Source organism: Zea mays, chromosome 1 (genome assembly GCF_902167145.1).
Source record: "Zea mays cultivar B73 chromosome 1, Zm-B73-REFERENCE-NAM-5.0, whole genome shotgun sequence".
NCBI lineage: Eukaryota > Viridiplantae > Streptophyta > Magnoliopsida > Poales > Poaceae > Zea > Zea mays.
Genome location: NC_050096.1, coordinates 180,895,505 through 180,912,400, shown reverse-complemented (window position 1 = coordinate 180,912,400; position 16,896 = coordinate 180,895,505). Strand labels below are relative to the sequence as shown.

The window sequence follows — 16,896 nt, the reverse complement described above, 5'->3', positions numbered from 1 at the left end:
ATACGACATCTTTCTTTGAGCCGTGAAACAGCACACCTCGGGGGAGTGGTGGCAGATGAAACGATGCAGATGTCCCACTCGGTTTTTACGATACAAGTACACGGGCAACTTCCTCAGAAACCACCAAACAGAGAGTAGTAAAACAGGTACCGCGTGGGGGCGAGATCAAGAAAACTACTAACCTAACCACAGACGGAGTACAACAGAACGGCGGGCACAGCCCTGTTTATTGGAAACAAATTGGCATCGACGACGCCCTCCTCGGAAACGAAAAAGGCAAAAAAAAGGTGCTCACTTGGCGCTGGCGAGCTGGGTGCGGATGAGCTTAGCGGCGGAGACCATGTTGGTCAGGGCGGGCTTGACCTCCGTGTACTTGCGGGTCTTGAGGCCGCAGTCGGGGTTCACCCAGAGGATGTTGGTGTCCAGCACCGCCAGCATCTTGTCGATGCGGTCGGCGATCTCCTCAGCCGACGGGATCCTGGGGGAGTGGATGTCGTAGACACCGGGGCCGATGCCCGCGCCGTACTTGACGCCCTCGCGGAACACGGAGAGCAGCTTCTCGTCGGACCGCGAGTTCTCAATGGTGATCACGTCCGCGTCCATGTCGATGATCGAGTGGATGATGTCGTTGAAGTTGGAGTAGCACATGTGGGTGTGGATCTGCCAACAGAAGGAAATCAGTTTGGAGTGCCAAAGAAATGTTGGTGTGAACCTCTCCCACACTGGCAAGGGCTCCACAGCGCACAGTTCAAGAGAATGACCTGGGTGGTGTCCTGGATCTCGCAGTTGGTAATTCTGAAGGAGTGGACAGCCCAGTCCAAGTAGAATGCATGCTCAGCCTTGCGGAGCGGCAGCCCTTCTCTCAGTGCAGCCTCGTCGATTTGGATAACCTGAATACCACCAGCCTCAAGATCCTCGACTTCCTTCTTGATCGCAAGAGCGATCTGGTAGCAAGTCTCAAACCTGGAAGATGGGAGGAGCAACGTCAGTACCAAAAACGGAAGAAGAAAACGGTGCTCTGAGCACCAGAAATCAAACCGTTCTTGCTCTAGTTACTGACCTCGGCTGGTCATTCCGGACGAAGGACCAGTTGAGGATTGTGACTGGGCCAGTCAGCATCCCCTTCATTGGGCGAGACGTCATGCTCTGTGCCGTCTTCGACCAGAAAACGGTCATGGGGTTGGGGCGGCTCACGTCACCGTAGATGATCGGAGGCTTGACGCACCTTGACCCATAAGACTGCACCCAGCCATTGGCAGTGAACGCAAAACCGGAGAGCTGCTCACCGAAGTACTCAACCATATCGTTTCTCTGTAGAACATAGGCCAATAAAGTCAATTAAATGCGACTACACTCATGGTATGGGGGTTTATCTTCTTAGACATCAAAAACCAGCAGAATGGATTCAAGAGCACTGACCTCAGGCTCGCCATGCACAAGCACATCAATGTCAAGCTCTTCTTGAAGCTTAACGACCTTGTTGATTTCCTCCTTGATGGCAGTGACGTATTCCTCCTCAGAGATCCTGCGATGTGAATCTCCAATAAGAAAACCAGCCAAAATACAGACAAGTGAAGCTAGGTATTAAATGACAACTCACTTTTTTGCCTTGTACTCACGGCGGACCCTCCTGAGCTCAACGGTTTGTGGGAACGAACCGATTGTAGTGGTGGGAAGGATGGGGAGGTTAAGCTTCTTCTGCTGGGCATCCAATCTAGCACTAACGTTGGTCCCACGGCGGTGGTCAGAGCCCTTGAGAGCAGCAGCCTGTAACAGTATGTAGAAAGAGGCTGGTACACATCAAAACTGGACTAGCATGTGTTAGCTTTTAAGCCTCAGGCAAGGTACTTACAGCCTTCTGGACTTCTTCATTGGTCACACGGGGTGAGGATTTCCTCGAGGCCTGAGCAGCAGCATTTGCTGCGAAGTAAGCCTGTACATGAAATTTGCAAGAATGAATAAGTTTGTATGAAGGGAAAATGTATGAAGGGAAAAAAGAAACGCAAAGGACTAGTTAAGAATCAGAAAATGAGAACTACACAGCCATACCTCATCCTTTTGACCAGCCAATGCCTTAGCAAGAGCATCAACCTCAACAACCTTCTGGGCAGCAAAAGCAAGCCAAGACTTAATCTCGCTGTCAAGCTTAGTCTCGTTCACAAGATCCACAGCGGTGTGCATGAGCGAGCAGGAAGTTGATACGACAAGCTTGTCTGAACAGATGGTAGGCATTATCAGATATTGCCAGCTGTAACTAAATCCAATTTTATGACAGACAATAAGTGCAAGCATGATTACCCTTCCCAACAACAGCCTCAAGAGACTGGAGAGTGCTGAGAGATGTAGCAAGATCATCAGCCCAGATGTTGCGTCCATCCACAACACCAGCAAAGAGGTACTTTCCAGCAGGGAAACCAGCACTCGTGACAAGCCCAAGAGTTTGGGTTCCACGGACAAGATCAAAACCATAAGCAGTCACACTGCTCAGGGATGTTAGGGTCCTGCATTCAAAAGAACAGCAAGTATGATGTCATCACAAAAGGGTCTAGGAGGAGCAATGGCTGAGAAAAGGGTGAGCTAGCGACATAAATAACATACTTGTAGGACTCAGCAGGAACATCAGCAAAGTAAGTCTCAACAAGCACATTCAATCCAGAAAGTACAGATTCAAGTTCTGCGTATGCAGCAGAGAATGCAGCCAATTTGTCAGAATCAAGGTCGAGGACAAGAGTGGGCTCATCAAACTGAATCCATGAAGCCCCAGCTGCCTTCAACTCAGCAATGACCTCCCTACAATCATCAAGCATCAAATTATCAACTGAAGATTCGAGGGCCAGAGCAGCCAATAACTTCTTTATAATCTTACTTGTAGACTGGGAGGATGCTGCTAAGAAGGGAAAGAAGAGGGAATCCCTTCTCCACACCCTTGGCAGGCTTTGAGAGCAACAGGTACGAGACTGGTCCAACAAGTACTGGCACGGTATCAACACCGAGCTGCAAGAAGCAACAACACCTTATAAGCCATACAAGCAAAAAAACACATGTTTTTATATTTCAGACTAAACAACACAAAATAAATAATGAGAGTCCAAATTATAGTAATGCCACTCTGTATGCACCTCTGCTTATGGCATAGGAAAATACACTAAACTGGGAATCCTTTTCAGCAAAAACAAAACAACAAAAGCAAGACAAGACCAGCTTGTCAGAGGCACAATACAACTCAGGAAACATTCATACTGTAGCCTGAAATTGTTGTTTCCATGAAGGTCATTTTTGTTCAATGTGCCAACACTGAAATTCAAACAATTAGGTAGAAAGCTCAAAAGTACCAAGACTGTTTGCAATCAATTTGATCTGACAATACCACAATAACAAGATTCCAAAATGTTACAGAAAGTAGGTATCTGGATGTATATCCCAGTTTCTGGGTTAATACAAAATTGCTAATTAAGAGCAGGATTAAAAACGAACGATACTTGAGGTTCAATTAGCTGAATGCATGCTAAACTATGGAATGACCTTATTGGGTAATTATAATGTCAATAAAAATAGGAATATATTAGTAACCATCAGAAAATCAAGTACACAAGTAGGAAATTAACATTAGGACAGTAGGCTGACACATTAAACTGAGACAACAGAAATATAATGAGTGTATCATACCGCCTTAGCCTCCTTATATTCGTTAACAGCCTTGTGAGAAGCATAGGAGAACTTGGTGTTTGGGCCCAATTCAGGGACAATAAAGTGGCTGTAAAAGTAGAACAAAGTTTGTCAGCAAAAAATATTAAATACAAAAGCTCAAACTAAAATTACCATTGGTAGCAGGCAAAGGACTCACTAGTTGGTGTCAAACCACTTGGTCATCTCCATAGCAGGAACAGTGGCGTTGCCCCTGGCCATGGAGAAGTAGGTGTCAAATCCAATCTCTCCTCCAGTCCATGAGTAACGTTCGGGGACAGCGCCGAGCATGGCAGTGGTGTCAAGGACCTGGTCATAGTACGAGAAAGTGTTGCTGGGGATGTACTTGATCCCAGCATCAGCCATCTGCTTCCAGATACTGGCCCTGAGGTCGGTAGCAACCTTCTCCAGATCCTCAGCGGTGCTCTTCCCATCCCAGAAAGACTCAAGTGCAAACTTGAGCTCCCTCTTGGGGCCCATGCGAGGGTATCCAACAATGTGGGACGCCATCTTTCTGTGCCATAAATAGAATTACAGTCAGAAATACCATGTCAACTATTGTAACAAGGAATACAGATGTTTATTGATGAGAACGATATGATTAAGGTCATGCTGAAAGAAGGGAGTATTGAAAACGGGATCTTGCAACAGAGATCAGGAATCTGTGTCACGACCACATAATAATATATAAAAAAATGTCTCGTTAACAATACCAAATTAAGAGTCACTTTATACGGTAAACGTTTTGATTACGTTTTGCCAATCAAAATAATAACTATGAACTCCATGTTCATACTCGTATATTGCTGATAATCCGACAAAGACAGCATTGTGCGCACTATACCACTATACTATGATAAATTTAGTAGTATATCTAACAAAGCTCCTGACCCTTATGCATCGGATTCTACATCTAGTAAAAGTTAAAGCTTCAATCAAGGAATAAAATAGGTTCATCCTAGTAGGTAGGTCAGTTAGGTAAGGGGCACACCAACAGAAAGTGGGGCCCAGTCCCGAGGGGTGGGTGCTGGCCAACTAGATACACTTTACCTAACCAATAATAATTGGTTACCAGTGGGTGGATCCAGGACATCAGCACGGCGCATGCCACTCCACACTGCACTCACACGCAGTGGCTGACGGCATATTCCGGCCTCCGAATCAGAAAGATCTGGCAAGTCCAACCATGCGGAAGCGCAGCCAGCCAGTCAAACGACAGACGCTTGATGCGCTGGGTGCCAGCACAAGCTACCACTTCGTATAGACTATTAATAATAACAAAAAAAATGTGTTGGATCTCGACAGAGCCGCGCGCACGGAGCAGCTGAAATAATAATGATCCGCAAAGCGAAGCCAGTACTAGTCGTCGTCACAGAAGTCAACATGGTCTAAACTAAAATCAAACACACCTCAGATCCAAAACTAAACTGAACTAAACCCCCCTCAGATCCAAACTAAACTAAACCCCGGCAGAACCTCACCAGCGGCCGATTGGAACATAACTATCAGATCTCAACGCGTGGTCGCGTGCCAAGCGAGAGCGAAGCAGTTTGTCCACTCCCAACAGATCCATCGGACCGAGATCCATCGGACCGAGCAGAGCTCAGATCCAGAGCTCTGCTCGGGGGCCAAAACCAGCCCACCCGCATCACCAGATCGACGATGCTCTAGTCCAATAATCGAACCCGGACCTAGCCAGGCCAACCGGATAAGGAGAAAAATGGGCGGGCCAGTCAGACGCTGATCCCGGCAGCGTCGCCAGGCCGATCGGGCGGGGGCCGGGGGGCGGACGGAAGCAGAGCATCGGCCACGCACGTACACACGGATCCCCACAACACCAAGCGCGAAACGATATGAACGAGAGGGGGGCGCCGCGCGCGGTTGCTTACCCGGACGACGGGAGCGGAGGAGACGGCGCAGCGGCGATGATAGGTGAGGAGGAGGAGAGGAGCACGGGAAATGGAAGGGGTTTGGGAGGGCTTATTTATAATCCACTCTCTGGGTTCGTGTGGTTTTGGGGGTGGGGTGGGGTGTGGTGAGGTGGTTGGTGAGATCTGATGGGTGGAGTGGGGTGGGACCCATCTGCTGGCACACTGTTTTTTTATGAAAAGTGTTTTTTTTTTCTCTCGTCGGGGTTGAGTAATTATTTGTGGGGGAAGTTTTACTCTTCAACGCTCGGCTTTAACCGTATTCTCTTTTTCTGCACTGTCCTGAATCATAATTTCTCGTTCGAAAAAAATAGAAGGTAGAAAAATGCATGAATTGGATAGGGATGTATATATATAATAGAATAAAAAACGAAAAATATAGAGAAAGATGCTTAGATGAACCGTGGGGAATATAAGAAACGATGATAGTTTCCTATGCTTAGATGCTCGGCTTTGAGTGGAAGTTTTTACTATAAAATCAAACACAAATAATAGTTTCCTATATTTTTCTTGCTATCAATTTCTTGCATACCAAAGAATGTTGTAGTAATTTGGTATATAGGGATCCTATTTTTTTCTTTGCTTTTCCTACATTCAAAGGGGGCAATCCCACAACGATCATGTGTGTTTTTTTATCTCTCTTATTCGTGCATAATTTCAGTTTTATTCATGTGTATTTCTTGTTCTTGTGTTTTTCAGTCTTGTGTTTCACGTGGATTCTGGCTTACAAACATAGCACTTCTAAAACATTACATGGTTGGGGTCTAGCTTACAAACAGAGCACATCTAAAACATTAAATGGTTGGGCCCTAGCTTACAAACATGGCACATCTAAAATATTACATGGTTAGTATAATCTAAAGTTTGTTTGGATCCAAGGGACTAAAAATACATGCATGATTTTCTTTATAATAATGGAATTCGTATCAAGAAGGCATGTAGGTTAAGGAAATGGCTATCAAGAATGAATTAACCCTTTATTCTTTTTTTTAAGTATACACCTCCCGCGGAAAGAAGAGTATGACAAAAGATATGGAACACGATACAAAAAGGATCTTTATTTATTCTTTCCTTCCTTTATCCCTATCCATACAGAATTTCTCATGAACTAATGCCAAATTCTTTCCATTTATTAATTGCTATAATGAGTGATTTATTCCAATATTAAGTTATTTCGTATTATAGGTCTTGGTGAAATAATGTCAGGTGAATTAGTCGAATTTTGCAAAACCCAAACACCTCGGATAGAGGTAGGAATTTGTCGAACGAACCACACTCCTTCATAGACATCAGGAGTCTCGCCGTTTAAAAGGGAACCATAAAAACGATGGAACCCACTGTTTTTTAGTATCGTTAGAATTTGTTATTTCTATGCGAAATAACAAAATAGAATAAAAAATCGTGGTTGGGAAGGTTTTCGAACACTTTCAATAAAACTCTCTCGTAGAAGTATTTTAACAATGTTTTCAGTAATATTTGTGGATACTATTCGAACAATTCCTTTTTTATTCATGTCTGTGTTTCTTATAGAGGTTAGTAAATCAAGGAAATGATACAATTGGCCAAAATAGATAATGAGGATCATCTCCATATCATTTTGCATTTCTCAACAAATATAATCTGTTTGGCTATTCTAAATGGTTCTTTTTTCTGGGTTCTCTTTTTTTCCTTTTTATTTGTTTCGAAAAAGATATCGTTCGATTCTCCTTCTATTGATACTTTTCCGATTGAGATGTATGGATCCATGTAGCCAAGCTGTTTAAGCCAAACAACCACACCTAACCTTGAGCCTTCAAAACTCAATGCTTGACATTGCTGCTAGGGTAAGTTTGCTTATCAACAACAAAAACAGATCCATACACTGAAGTAGGGGTAGATATGTCATTTGTCAAGCTATTAGCTATTGTTAGCTAGGTTGGGATGGTTAGTAAGAGCAATTCTAGTAGTTTTCTAAATGACTCTCTACAACAATAATTTAGATAGTTAGCATAAAAATACTCTCCAAAAGCTATCTAAATTAACTTCATAAATTTAGTCACTTCTTATCTAACCTTATTTCCTCCCCACATTTAACAACCACTAGTCGGTTACCCGTGCGTTGTGACGGCTCACAACAATACCCACGTAAATTATCCACCAAAAAGATCTCAAGATTTTTTATTGATTGTCTCCGCTCTTTGCATAATATTTTTTATGAACGCACGGGTACCATAGGCAGCAAATCAGAGACCCCCATCCCTCGTCTCCCCCATTTCCAAGGTTTTGTAGAGCAGAAGGGGGAGGGAAAAGGTGGACATACTTATTCGTTGCCGGAGAAGGACACGACGAAGACCTGGACATCTGGAGGCGACATAGGTAGTATACCGCTAGATATATAGGGAGAGAGCACGCAAGTGGAGAAAGAAGCCCAGCTGGAGCAGCTCCAAACTGAGAGGCACCCACACCAAGCGTCAATCCGAGAAGGGCGAGAGAATGCAAGTGTCTTCCTAGCCCTGGATCCGCCGAAGCAACACAACACTACCACCAGCTACGTAGCATACGTCGACTGCTGCCACGCTACGGGCCTTGGTTGACCAATATCTCAGACCTGGACTCCTCATCGCCAAGATAACCTAAGTTGGCAGGTGCCACCATGTCCTCCTCAACGGCACGCACGGAGAAAGGCCAGGAGCATGACCAACTCACGTTGTACTCGCGTCGACGAGCGTCGGACGGCTCACGGCTGCGACCGTGGGCGGGGACAGTAGGTTGGGGAGGAAGAATAGGGCGAGGGCCGGGAAGACAAACGGGACGTCCAACGACGGCGAAAACGATGGTGCACACATGATGTGAATTGTTCTCATGGACGTGCAATAGCCACTGTGCGAGTCGGTGTCGGGGTTGGTGTCAGACGAATATAGGGATGAGGCGCATGCTCCTACGCCCTCTGCCGAGAATGGGTGGCGCGAAGGTGGAGGCATGAGGGGAGAGAGAAAAGAAGTAGAATGGCGAACAAGGTTGTAACATCCCAAAAATCCCAACCCAAGGTTTGAAACCCTAACCTCCTAACCCCCCCCCTTTAATTTATTTTCTCCCTTAACTCTACCCCTAGATCACCTCATCATATGCATACACTTGAAATGATAGGAGCACCTCACTTAGACTATATTTATCACTCAAGATCATTTAGAAAAATTTTGGTTCAAAGGAAAAAGAAATGAGAAGAAACAAAAATAGAAAAGGAAAAGAAAAGAAATAGAAATCAGAAAAAGAAAAAGAGAAACTCCCCCCCCCCCCTCGGCTGGCCCGAATCCGGCCCAACCCGCGTCGCGCGCGCTCCCCTTCCCCTCTCCCCGGCCTAGGCGGCCCAGCTCCGCGCGCCCGCGCCTCCGCTGACAGCTCAGCCCCACCCGTCAGTGACTTGCCTCCCTCCCTCTCGCGCCGCTCCCTCTCCCTGGCAGCTCGGGCCCGCCTGTCAGCTCCGTCGTTCTCGCCCATGCCTCACCGGCGCGTTCGCCGCCGAGCGCTTCTCGCCCCGTCGCCTCGCCATTAAGGCTTGCACCGGCCTCAGCAACCACCCCGCCACTGTGCCCGAGCCGTCCCCTCACCCCTCGCCTGCCCGAGTCGTCCCAATCGCCGTTAGCTCCATTCTCGCCATCATGGTGAGCTCGTCGGCGCTCGCTGTCCCCTCCATCCCTCTCCCTCCCCCGGGTGCCTATAAAAGGACCCGCCCGAGCCCCGTCTTCATCACACCAGCTCCGGCCAAACTCCTCCGCCTCCCCCCGAGCGAAACAAGCTAGCGCTGCCGTGCTTCCCCCGTCGCTTCGGTGAGCCCCTTTCCCCCTTCCTAGTGATCCTCAGTCCAATTAAACCATGCTCGAAGCTCCGCCACACACTCACGGTCACAGGGCACTCCTTTCCCCCTCCTATTATGCCCGGCAACCGCACCGGCGACATCACCGTCGTGGACACCCGCCACCGCGCCGTGGACCGGTCGCCATAGGCCCCCGCCGGTCAAATTGGCCCACCCCTGTGATCGCCTGCCCCCGCCTGTGCCTCGCCACCGCCTCCCCCCCGCAGAACCGGAACCACGACGGAGAACCGCCGCGGATTCCACCGTCGGCCGAACTCCGGTCGACTCACCCCCCTCCCTCCGTTGTCGTCCATGCCGTTAACCCCCCCCCCCCCTCGCTGGCGTGTGGGTCCCACGCCACAGCGCCGTCCCCCGCCGTCTCCCCCTCGCTACTGGGCCAGCTGGGCCGCAAGCACGCCCCCGCGCGCGCGCTTGCGCCCGGGTGGGCCGAAATCCCCCCCGGCCCAGTAAGGCAGGAAACTCCTTCTCTTTTTATTTTCCCTTTTCTTTTCCCATTTTTCTCATATAGAATTATATGCTAATATTTTATGTACCAAAAATAGTTCAAATAAATTATAGGGCACCAAAATAATGAGATATAAGAAATGGCACACCCCCACTAAAGTCACCATGATTGATGTATTGTTATTATCTGTGTTTGATTAGCGGAAGAGGGATCCGATCCTCCGGAGGTTATAGCTCCGGAAGAAGGGCAAGAACCCGACCCCTCCGAGATAAACCTCTTGTGCCAGGAAAGCTTCGACGAAGGCAAGTCCATCCTTCCCTTGATGCATTATGTACCTATTTCTCTCTACCACTGCCTAAGCCTGGAATATGGGAGGGAATCAAACTGCATGATGAGCATGAGAGAGCCTGCATTAACTATTACCTTTGATTACAAGATATGGGATAAGTAAAAGGGTGAAAGTAACATGTTTTCCAAACAGTGTGCGATGACGGGTATTCACCCTCATCACCTGGTGAGTAGGATGATCAGGGACTCCCTGGTTTAGGGGAGGGCCTAAGGTGATGGCTCAGCTGGTTTAGGCGCGAGCAGAAGGATCGTCCTCTCGTATAAGGACCGGTTTGTCATCTTTCATTACATGTACTCATAAAAGTACAACCACTCGAGGCTGTGTGGGCAGCCACTCGATCTAAACTCATGCGATCCAACCCCAGGGTTATGAAGGCTGGGGAGCACCGGAAGGATAAGGAGGGGGAATGTTTTGTCCGGTTTTGGACATGGCGGTGGCCTGACTCCTTCCGGTATAACCATTAAGGTTAGGACGTGCAAGGAAGGAAAGAGTTTCGGATTCGGATCTCATTGGCCATGAGATCGCAGAGCCGGACTAGTGGGTAAAGTGTACCCCTCTGCGCAGAGTCTAAACCTATTCGAATAGTCCGTGTCCACTGGTATGGACGAGTCTGGTATGGTATGACAATTAGTGTTTCTACTACAACCGGGAACAGGGAAATATGTTTGTGTTTCTGGAAAGAAAGTAGTGCCACGGGAGCGGGAAGCTCAGTGGTGGTCAAGCAAGTGTCATTTCTATTGTCTTGGGAAAACCTTAAACAACGAGTACTGCCTTTCTCTAAGAAAAAAAGGTATGAGTGACTTCAACTCCACCATATGAAGCATGTACAATATAGGTCACTTTCTCTTTACGGGAGCCGGGTGGGCTTGCGGAATACCTAGTGTATTCATCCGGATTTATTTATGTTTTTCAGCGGCTGAAGACTTCTTCTCTGCTATGCTTGATTGAAGGGGCTGTGTCTTCACCCAGTTCTGCCTGTGGCCTGGGCTATTTTATCTTCCACTGTGTTTTATGATTTTCGGCTCACTCTCGAGCTTGTACCCCTGGTATTGTAATAACATTACTCAGACTCTGTAACTATTTGAAGTAATGAATGTGGTTACTAGCCTCCTGGGACTAGTAATTGTATCACATTTGAGTCCCAAAGGATCGGGACGCTTCAAAGGTGGTGGCAATTGAGGCGATGACCATCATTATCGTGCGAAGGTATAGATGGCCAAATGGGTCGTCTAGCGAGCTAGCCTGAGGCACGACCCATTTAATAGTGCTTGGGCTAACCCGGCAGGAGCGCCGTGCGGGGCTTTGGCCATAGCCTTGGCCCGTAGTGCCGGCCCGGCCCGACACGATTATTTTTTTATTTTACAAAAAATCATATACATATGTGCAATTTATATTTGATATTATAAACACCTGAGCATGATGTTCTACTGATTAGACAACATCACCTAGTATCTTCCACCCTTCTTCCATCCTGGTGTGGGTTCAAACCCCACCTTGTGCATCGCTTTTTAACATTTTATGCTGAGTTGATTTGGAAGAAATGTAGGGACTTTTTTGTATAAAGATTACACAAGACGATCATTCAAACTGTTGCTTTAAGTATAGTAGAGATTTAGCAAGTCACGTCACTAGGTTCACCCTTCTCACTATCACTCCCCATCGCAAGAAGCAACTATCATATCTGATTAAGAACAAACTGTTGTTGAGCGGCAAGAAGCAACGTCAAGCAGCAGAGAAATCAAATTGTTGTTGAGCTGTCTAGCAGGGTGCGGCCATTCACAGGCTATGAAGGTGAAAGGGAATTAGGCTTACACCTAGTTCCTATATAATTTTGGTGGTTGAATTGCCCAACACAAATCTTTGGACTAACTAGTTTGTTCTAGTGTATAAATTATACAGGTGCAAAAGGTTCACATTTAGCCAATAAAAAGACCAAGTTTTGGATTCAACAAAGGAGCAAAGAGGCAACCGAAGGCACCTCTGGTCTGGGGGCACCGGACTGTCCGGTGCGCCACCGGACGGTGTCCGGTGCACCAGAGGACTCCAACTCGAACTCGCTACCTTCGGGAATTTCTCAGGCCGGCGCGCTATAATTCACCGGACTGTCCGGTGTTCACCGGACAGTGTCCGGTGCTCCAAGGAAGCGCGGCCTCCGGAACTCGCCAGCCTCGGGAACGCGCAGCAGCCACTCCGCTATAATTCACCGGACATGTCCGGTGTGCACCGGACTGTCCGGTGCATCCTCGGAGCAACGGCTATTTCGGCGCCAACGGCTACCTGCGATGCATTTAATGCGCGCGCATCGCGTGCAGAAGGCAGGTGCGCCCATACTGGCGCACCGGACATGGAACAGTACATGTCCGGTGTGCACCGGACATCCAGGCGGGCCCACAAGTCAGGAGCTCCAACGGTCAGAATCCAACGGCTTTGGTGACGTGACTGGGGCACCGGACATGTCCGGTGTGCACCGGACTGTCCGGTGCGCCATCGAACAGACAGCCTCCACCAACGGTCAAGTTTGGTGGTTGGGGCTATAAATACCCCAACCACCCCCACATTCATTGCATCCAAGTTTTCCAGCTTCCAACCACTATACAAGAGCTAGCATTCATTGCAAAGCACACCAAAAGAGATCAAATCCTCTCCCAACTCCACACAAAGCATTAGTGATTAGAGAGAGTGATTTGTAGTGTTCATTTGAGCTCTTGCGCTTGGATCGCTTCTTTTCTTTCGCATTCTTTCTTGTGATCAAACACTCACTTGTAATTGAGGCAAGAGGCACCAATCGTGTGGTGGCCCTTGCGGGAAGCTTGATTCCCAAGTGATTTGAGAAGAGAAGCTCACTCGGTCCAAGGGACTGTTTGAGAAAGGGAAGGGTTGAAAGAGACCCGGCCTTTGTGGCCTCCTCAACGGGGAGTAGGTTTGAGAGAACCGAACCTCGGTAAAACAAATCCGCGTGTCTCACTTTATTATTTGCTTGCGATTTGTTTTGTGCCCTCTCTCGCGGACTCGATTATATTTCTAACGCTAACCCGGCTTGTAGTTGTGATTAACTTTGTAAATTTCAGTTTCGCCCTATTCACCCCCTGTGGGGGATAGATATCCCCTGGGTCCACTGAAGAAGTAAAAGGCCTCATGAAAGGCCCAAGGGCCCAATAATTCGTAAGGTCATTCTCTCGTGGGCCTAGGGAAAGACAACCGACAAAGAAGAGAAGACGTGAGACTGGATTGGTGCAAACCCGGACGGCCCACGACGTCGAACGAATAAATCGCAACAGAGACCCGACTTTCCCGCGCTGAAGCCCCCATGCAGCGGAGCCATGCGAGGATAAGTCGGCGAGGGTTACGTAGGGATAAACTCAGGAAGTTCACTATCTTTTAGCTACTTGTTGTTATCATATCCACATGTACTGCCCCACGGTCGAGTATATAAGGCCTAGGGGGCACCCCTTCAGAACGATCGACCCTATTTTACTTAGCCACCCACGTAAACTCTCTGCGCCCTCAATCCAGAAAGTCCTCTTGTAACCACGCTCATATACTCACCAGGACGTAGGGTGTTACGCACTTCTAAGCGGCCCGAACCTGCAAATCTTGTCCATTGTCCCTCGTGCGATCGGCACGAACCATTTTGCTACAGTTGTCGACACCGTCCTACTCCTAAAAACATCTTGAGGGGCAACCCCGGGTGTGCGGTCGGACCCAAAACACCGACAGCTGGCGCGCCAGGTAGGGGGTGTGTCGACGATCCAAGCTAGCTTAATGGTCGTCACCTTCCACAGCAAGATCACCATGCGTCCCGGATCTGTATTCTGCTTCGGGACGATTTCATCTATAACGGATGAAGAGGGAATTCTACACCGCATTGCGGATCTGCCGGAAAAGAAGTTTCCTCCAACAAACTCCAAGAATGCTGGAAAAACGCTACCTCCGGCTCTTCGGAAAAAGATCGTCTCCGGGGAGGCTGGAGCTAGAAGTTCGCTGACCCGGAAGACTCCGCTGTCTACTTCCCCGACGAAAGAGTGGACACGGGTCGCGAGAAAGAAGGAGACCAGGGAGAGGCAATTCGTTCTTCCCGTTCCTCCAGCCTCAAAGGAGAACGGAAAGAAAGTCGCCACGACAGCAGTACCGTTCTACCCCGACGTCCTCTTCGTCGGGAGAGTGGAGTCACCCGCCGTCTCTGACGACGAACCGACCGCGCCTGGAGAAGAACCACCTCAACGAGAATCCCGCCGACGGAGGAACCGACGCAGGAACGTTCGACGACATCACGCGGCCGGAGAACGGGATCCGGAGCAGCCTGTCTCGCGAGACGAGGTCTCAGAGATAGGGGAAACTCCGGAAGAACGCGTCTTCAGGGAACGAAGGAACTCCCGACGACGTGATCACCGACGGATTCAGGAGCAAGCCGAGCAAGATGCAAGGCAACGCCGGGAGAATCCGCTCTTCGGGCGCAACCTGAACCCCGACTTCGCTCGAGCTATGAACACGCCGAGCGAGGTCGGAGGCGTTCTAGCTCGGATAGCTGACGGACTTCCTCGGACTCCCGACGCTGAGGGATACCGACGCCTGTTCACTCAGGCAGCCAACCATCTTCTACCGCTCGCTCACCCGCCGAACGATTTGCGACACGCCATCAACAGTCGCCGAGACGCGCGAAGCTCTATCAATGCTTCGCGCGAACGGCGGCATGAGAACGAAATCCGCCGTCGAGAGGAGTATGACCGAGATCATGGCTTCCCGACTCAAAGCCAGGCCATCAGGACTGAGTCGGCAACAGCTTCAACTGGCGGTACCACCCGGGGACGGTCGAGGAACCACCACCACCACTCCCCTCCCCGGGACAGACGTCATCCCCGACGACAGGAGGACACATGCGGAGTATCCGCTCTTACTCCGCGCCTTAGGGCCATCCAATGGCCTCCCAACTTCAAGGTATCCAATGTCGACAAATATGAACCTAAGCAGGATCCAGGGGGTTGGTTAGCCGTCTACACCACCGCTGCTCGGGCTGCCGGAGCATCCGAAGACGTCATGACCGCGTATCTACCCATCGTCCTTGGGCAAGATGCGCTGCAGTGGCTACGACATCTACCCCGACACTGCATCGACGACTGGGGAGACTTCAGTCGACGTTTCACCGCCAACTTCCAGTCTCTCTCTGACAAGCCAGCGCAACCATGGGACCTCAAATCCATCAAGCGCCGGGGGGATGAGACTCTCCGGTCGTACCTCAAAAGGTTCCAGACCATGAGAAACCGCATCCCCGAGGTCACGGAGGCGGCCGTGATCGAGGACTTCTACAGAGGATCCAATGACTCGGCTTTCGTCCGAGCCATACTACAAAAGGCGCCGACTACCTCCGAGGAGCTGTTCCGGGAAGCCGACCTCTACATCACCGCCGACGAGCGGGCCCAGGATCTCATTGGAGGAGCAAAGCCTGCACCGACAGCACCACGACGCGACGCAAACCAGCCACCCGACAAACGCTGGGAGAAGAGGCCTCGTGAAGAAGTACACGCCGCCGGACCACCCACCTCTCGCGCCCGAGGAGGGCCTCGTGGAGGCGAGCGCACGCTGGACGACATCCTCGACGCCCAGTGCCCGTACCACAAGGACATGCGCCACACTCTCCGTAACTGCCGGGACTTCAAGCACTCCGTCGGGCACGGCCGACCCTTCCAACCTCTACCGCCTCCTCCGCCGAGGGGAGGACCAGATGAACCACGACAGCCCCATCAGCAGGAGGAGGGGGGAGGAGGAGCTTTCCCGCGCGTTGACAGGGAGGTCAACGTCATCTTTGGCGGACATGGGTCGCAGGAGAACAAAAGACAACAAAAGCTCAACGACCGCCAGATACTGGTGGCGACCACCGGCCCTCCCGCCCCATACCGGTGGTCGGAGCACCCGATCACTTTCACTCAGGAGGATCAATGGCTCAACTTCGACCATCCAGGCAAATACCCGCTCCTCGTCGATCCGGTGATCCGAGAGAGCCGGGTAAAGAAGGTGCTAGTGGACGGGGGGAGCAGCATCAATGTCACCTTCCCCCGTACGCTCCAAGGCTTGGGAGTTCACCTCAAAGAGCTCCACGAGTCGGACACTCCTTTCTTCGGCATCGTGCCGACGGAAGGGGAATACCCGCTGGGCCACATCTACATGCCGGTCACCTTCGGAACTCCGGAGAACTACAGAACCGAGTTCCTAAGGTTCGAGGTGGCGAACTTCGACTGCGGGTACAACGCCATCATCGGGAGGCCGGGGCTGGCAAAATTCATGGCCATTCCGCACTATACATACATGATACTGAAGATGCCAGGACCGCAAGGAATCATAACTGTGCGCGCCGACTTCCAAGGCGCCGCAGAATGTTTCCGGGTGGTCCTCCAAGCAGCCCTCACCACCAAGCCATCAACGGTTCCTTTTACGCCGGCGAACTCTAAGCCTGAGGAAGACCTCGCCGTACCGGCAAACGAAGGTCAGGCCGCGACCTCTATGCGGCCGACTGAAGAAACCAAGCGGATCAACCTGGGGTTTTCTGATGAGCGCAAGACGGCCATCATCAGCTCCAGTTTGAATGACAAATAGGAAAGCGCGCTCGTCCGGTTCCTGCAAGATAACCGAGACGTATTCGCAT

At 49.8% G+C, this 16,896-nt stretch overlaps 1 protein-coding gene across 1 annotated transcript; it reads right to left on the bottom strand.

The window, feature by feature from the left end:
• Positions 1–53: 53 nt before the first annotated feature.
• LOC541942 (uncharacterized) lies at positions 54–5,609 on the bottom strand. The gene is made up of 13 exons (NM_001319775.1): positions 5,574–5,609; positions 3,845–4,198; positions 3,667–3,754; positions 2,867–2,994; positions 2,599–2,790; positions 2,299–2,501; positions 2,050–2,213; positions 1,853–1,933; positions 1,601–1,767; positions 1,420–1,525; positions 1,061–1,311; positions 762–963; positions 54–660 (listed from the first exon to the last, which is right to left on the bottom strand). The coding sequence occupies exons 2-13, from the start codon at positions 4,192–4,194 to the stop codon at positions 292–294; spliced, it is 2,301 nt and encodes a 766-aa protein (NP_001306704.1). The 5' UTR covers positions 4,195–4,198; positions 5,574–5,609; the 3' UTR covers positions 54–291.
• Between the last annotated feature and the right edge of the window lie 11,287 nt (positions 5,610–16,896).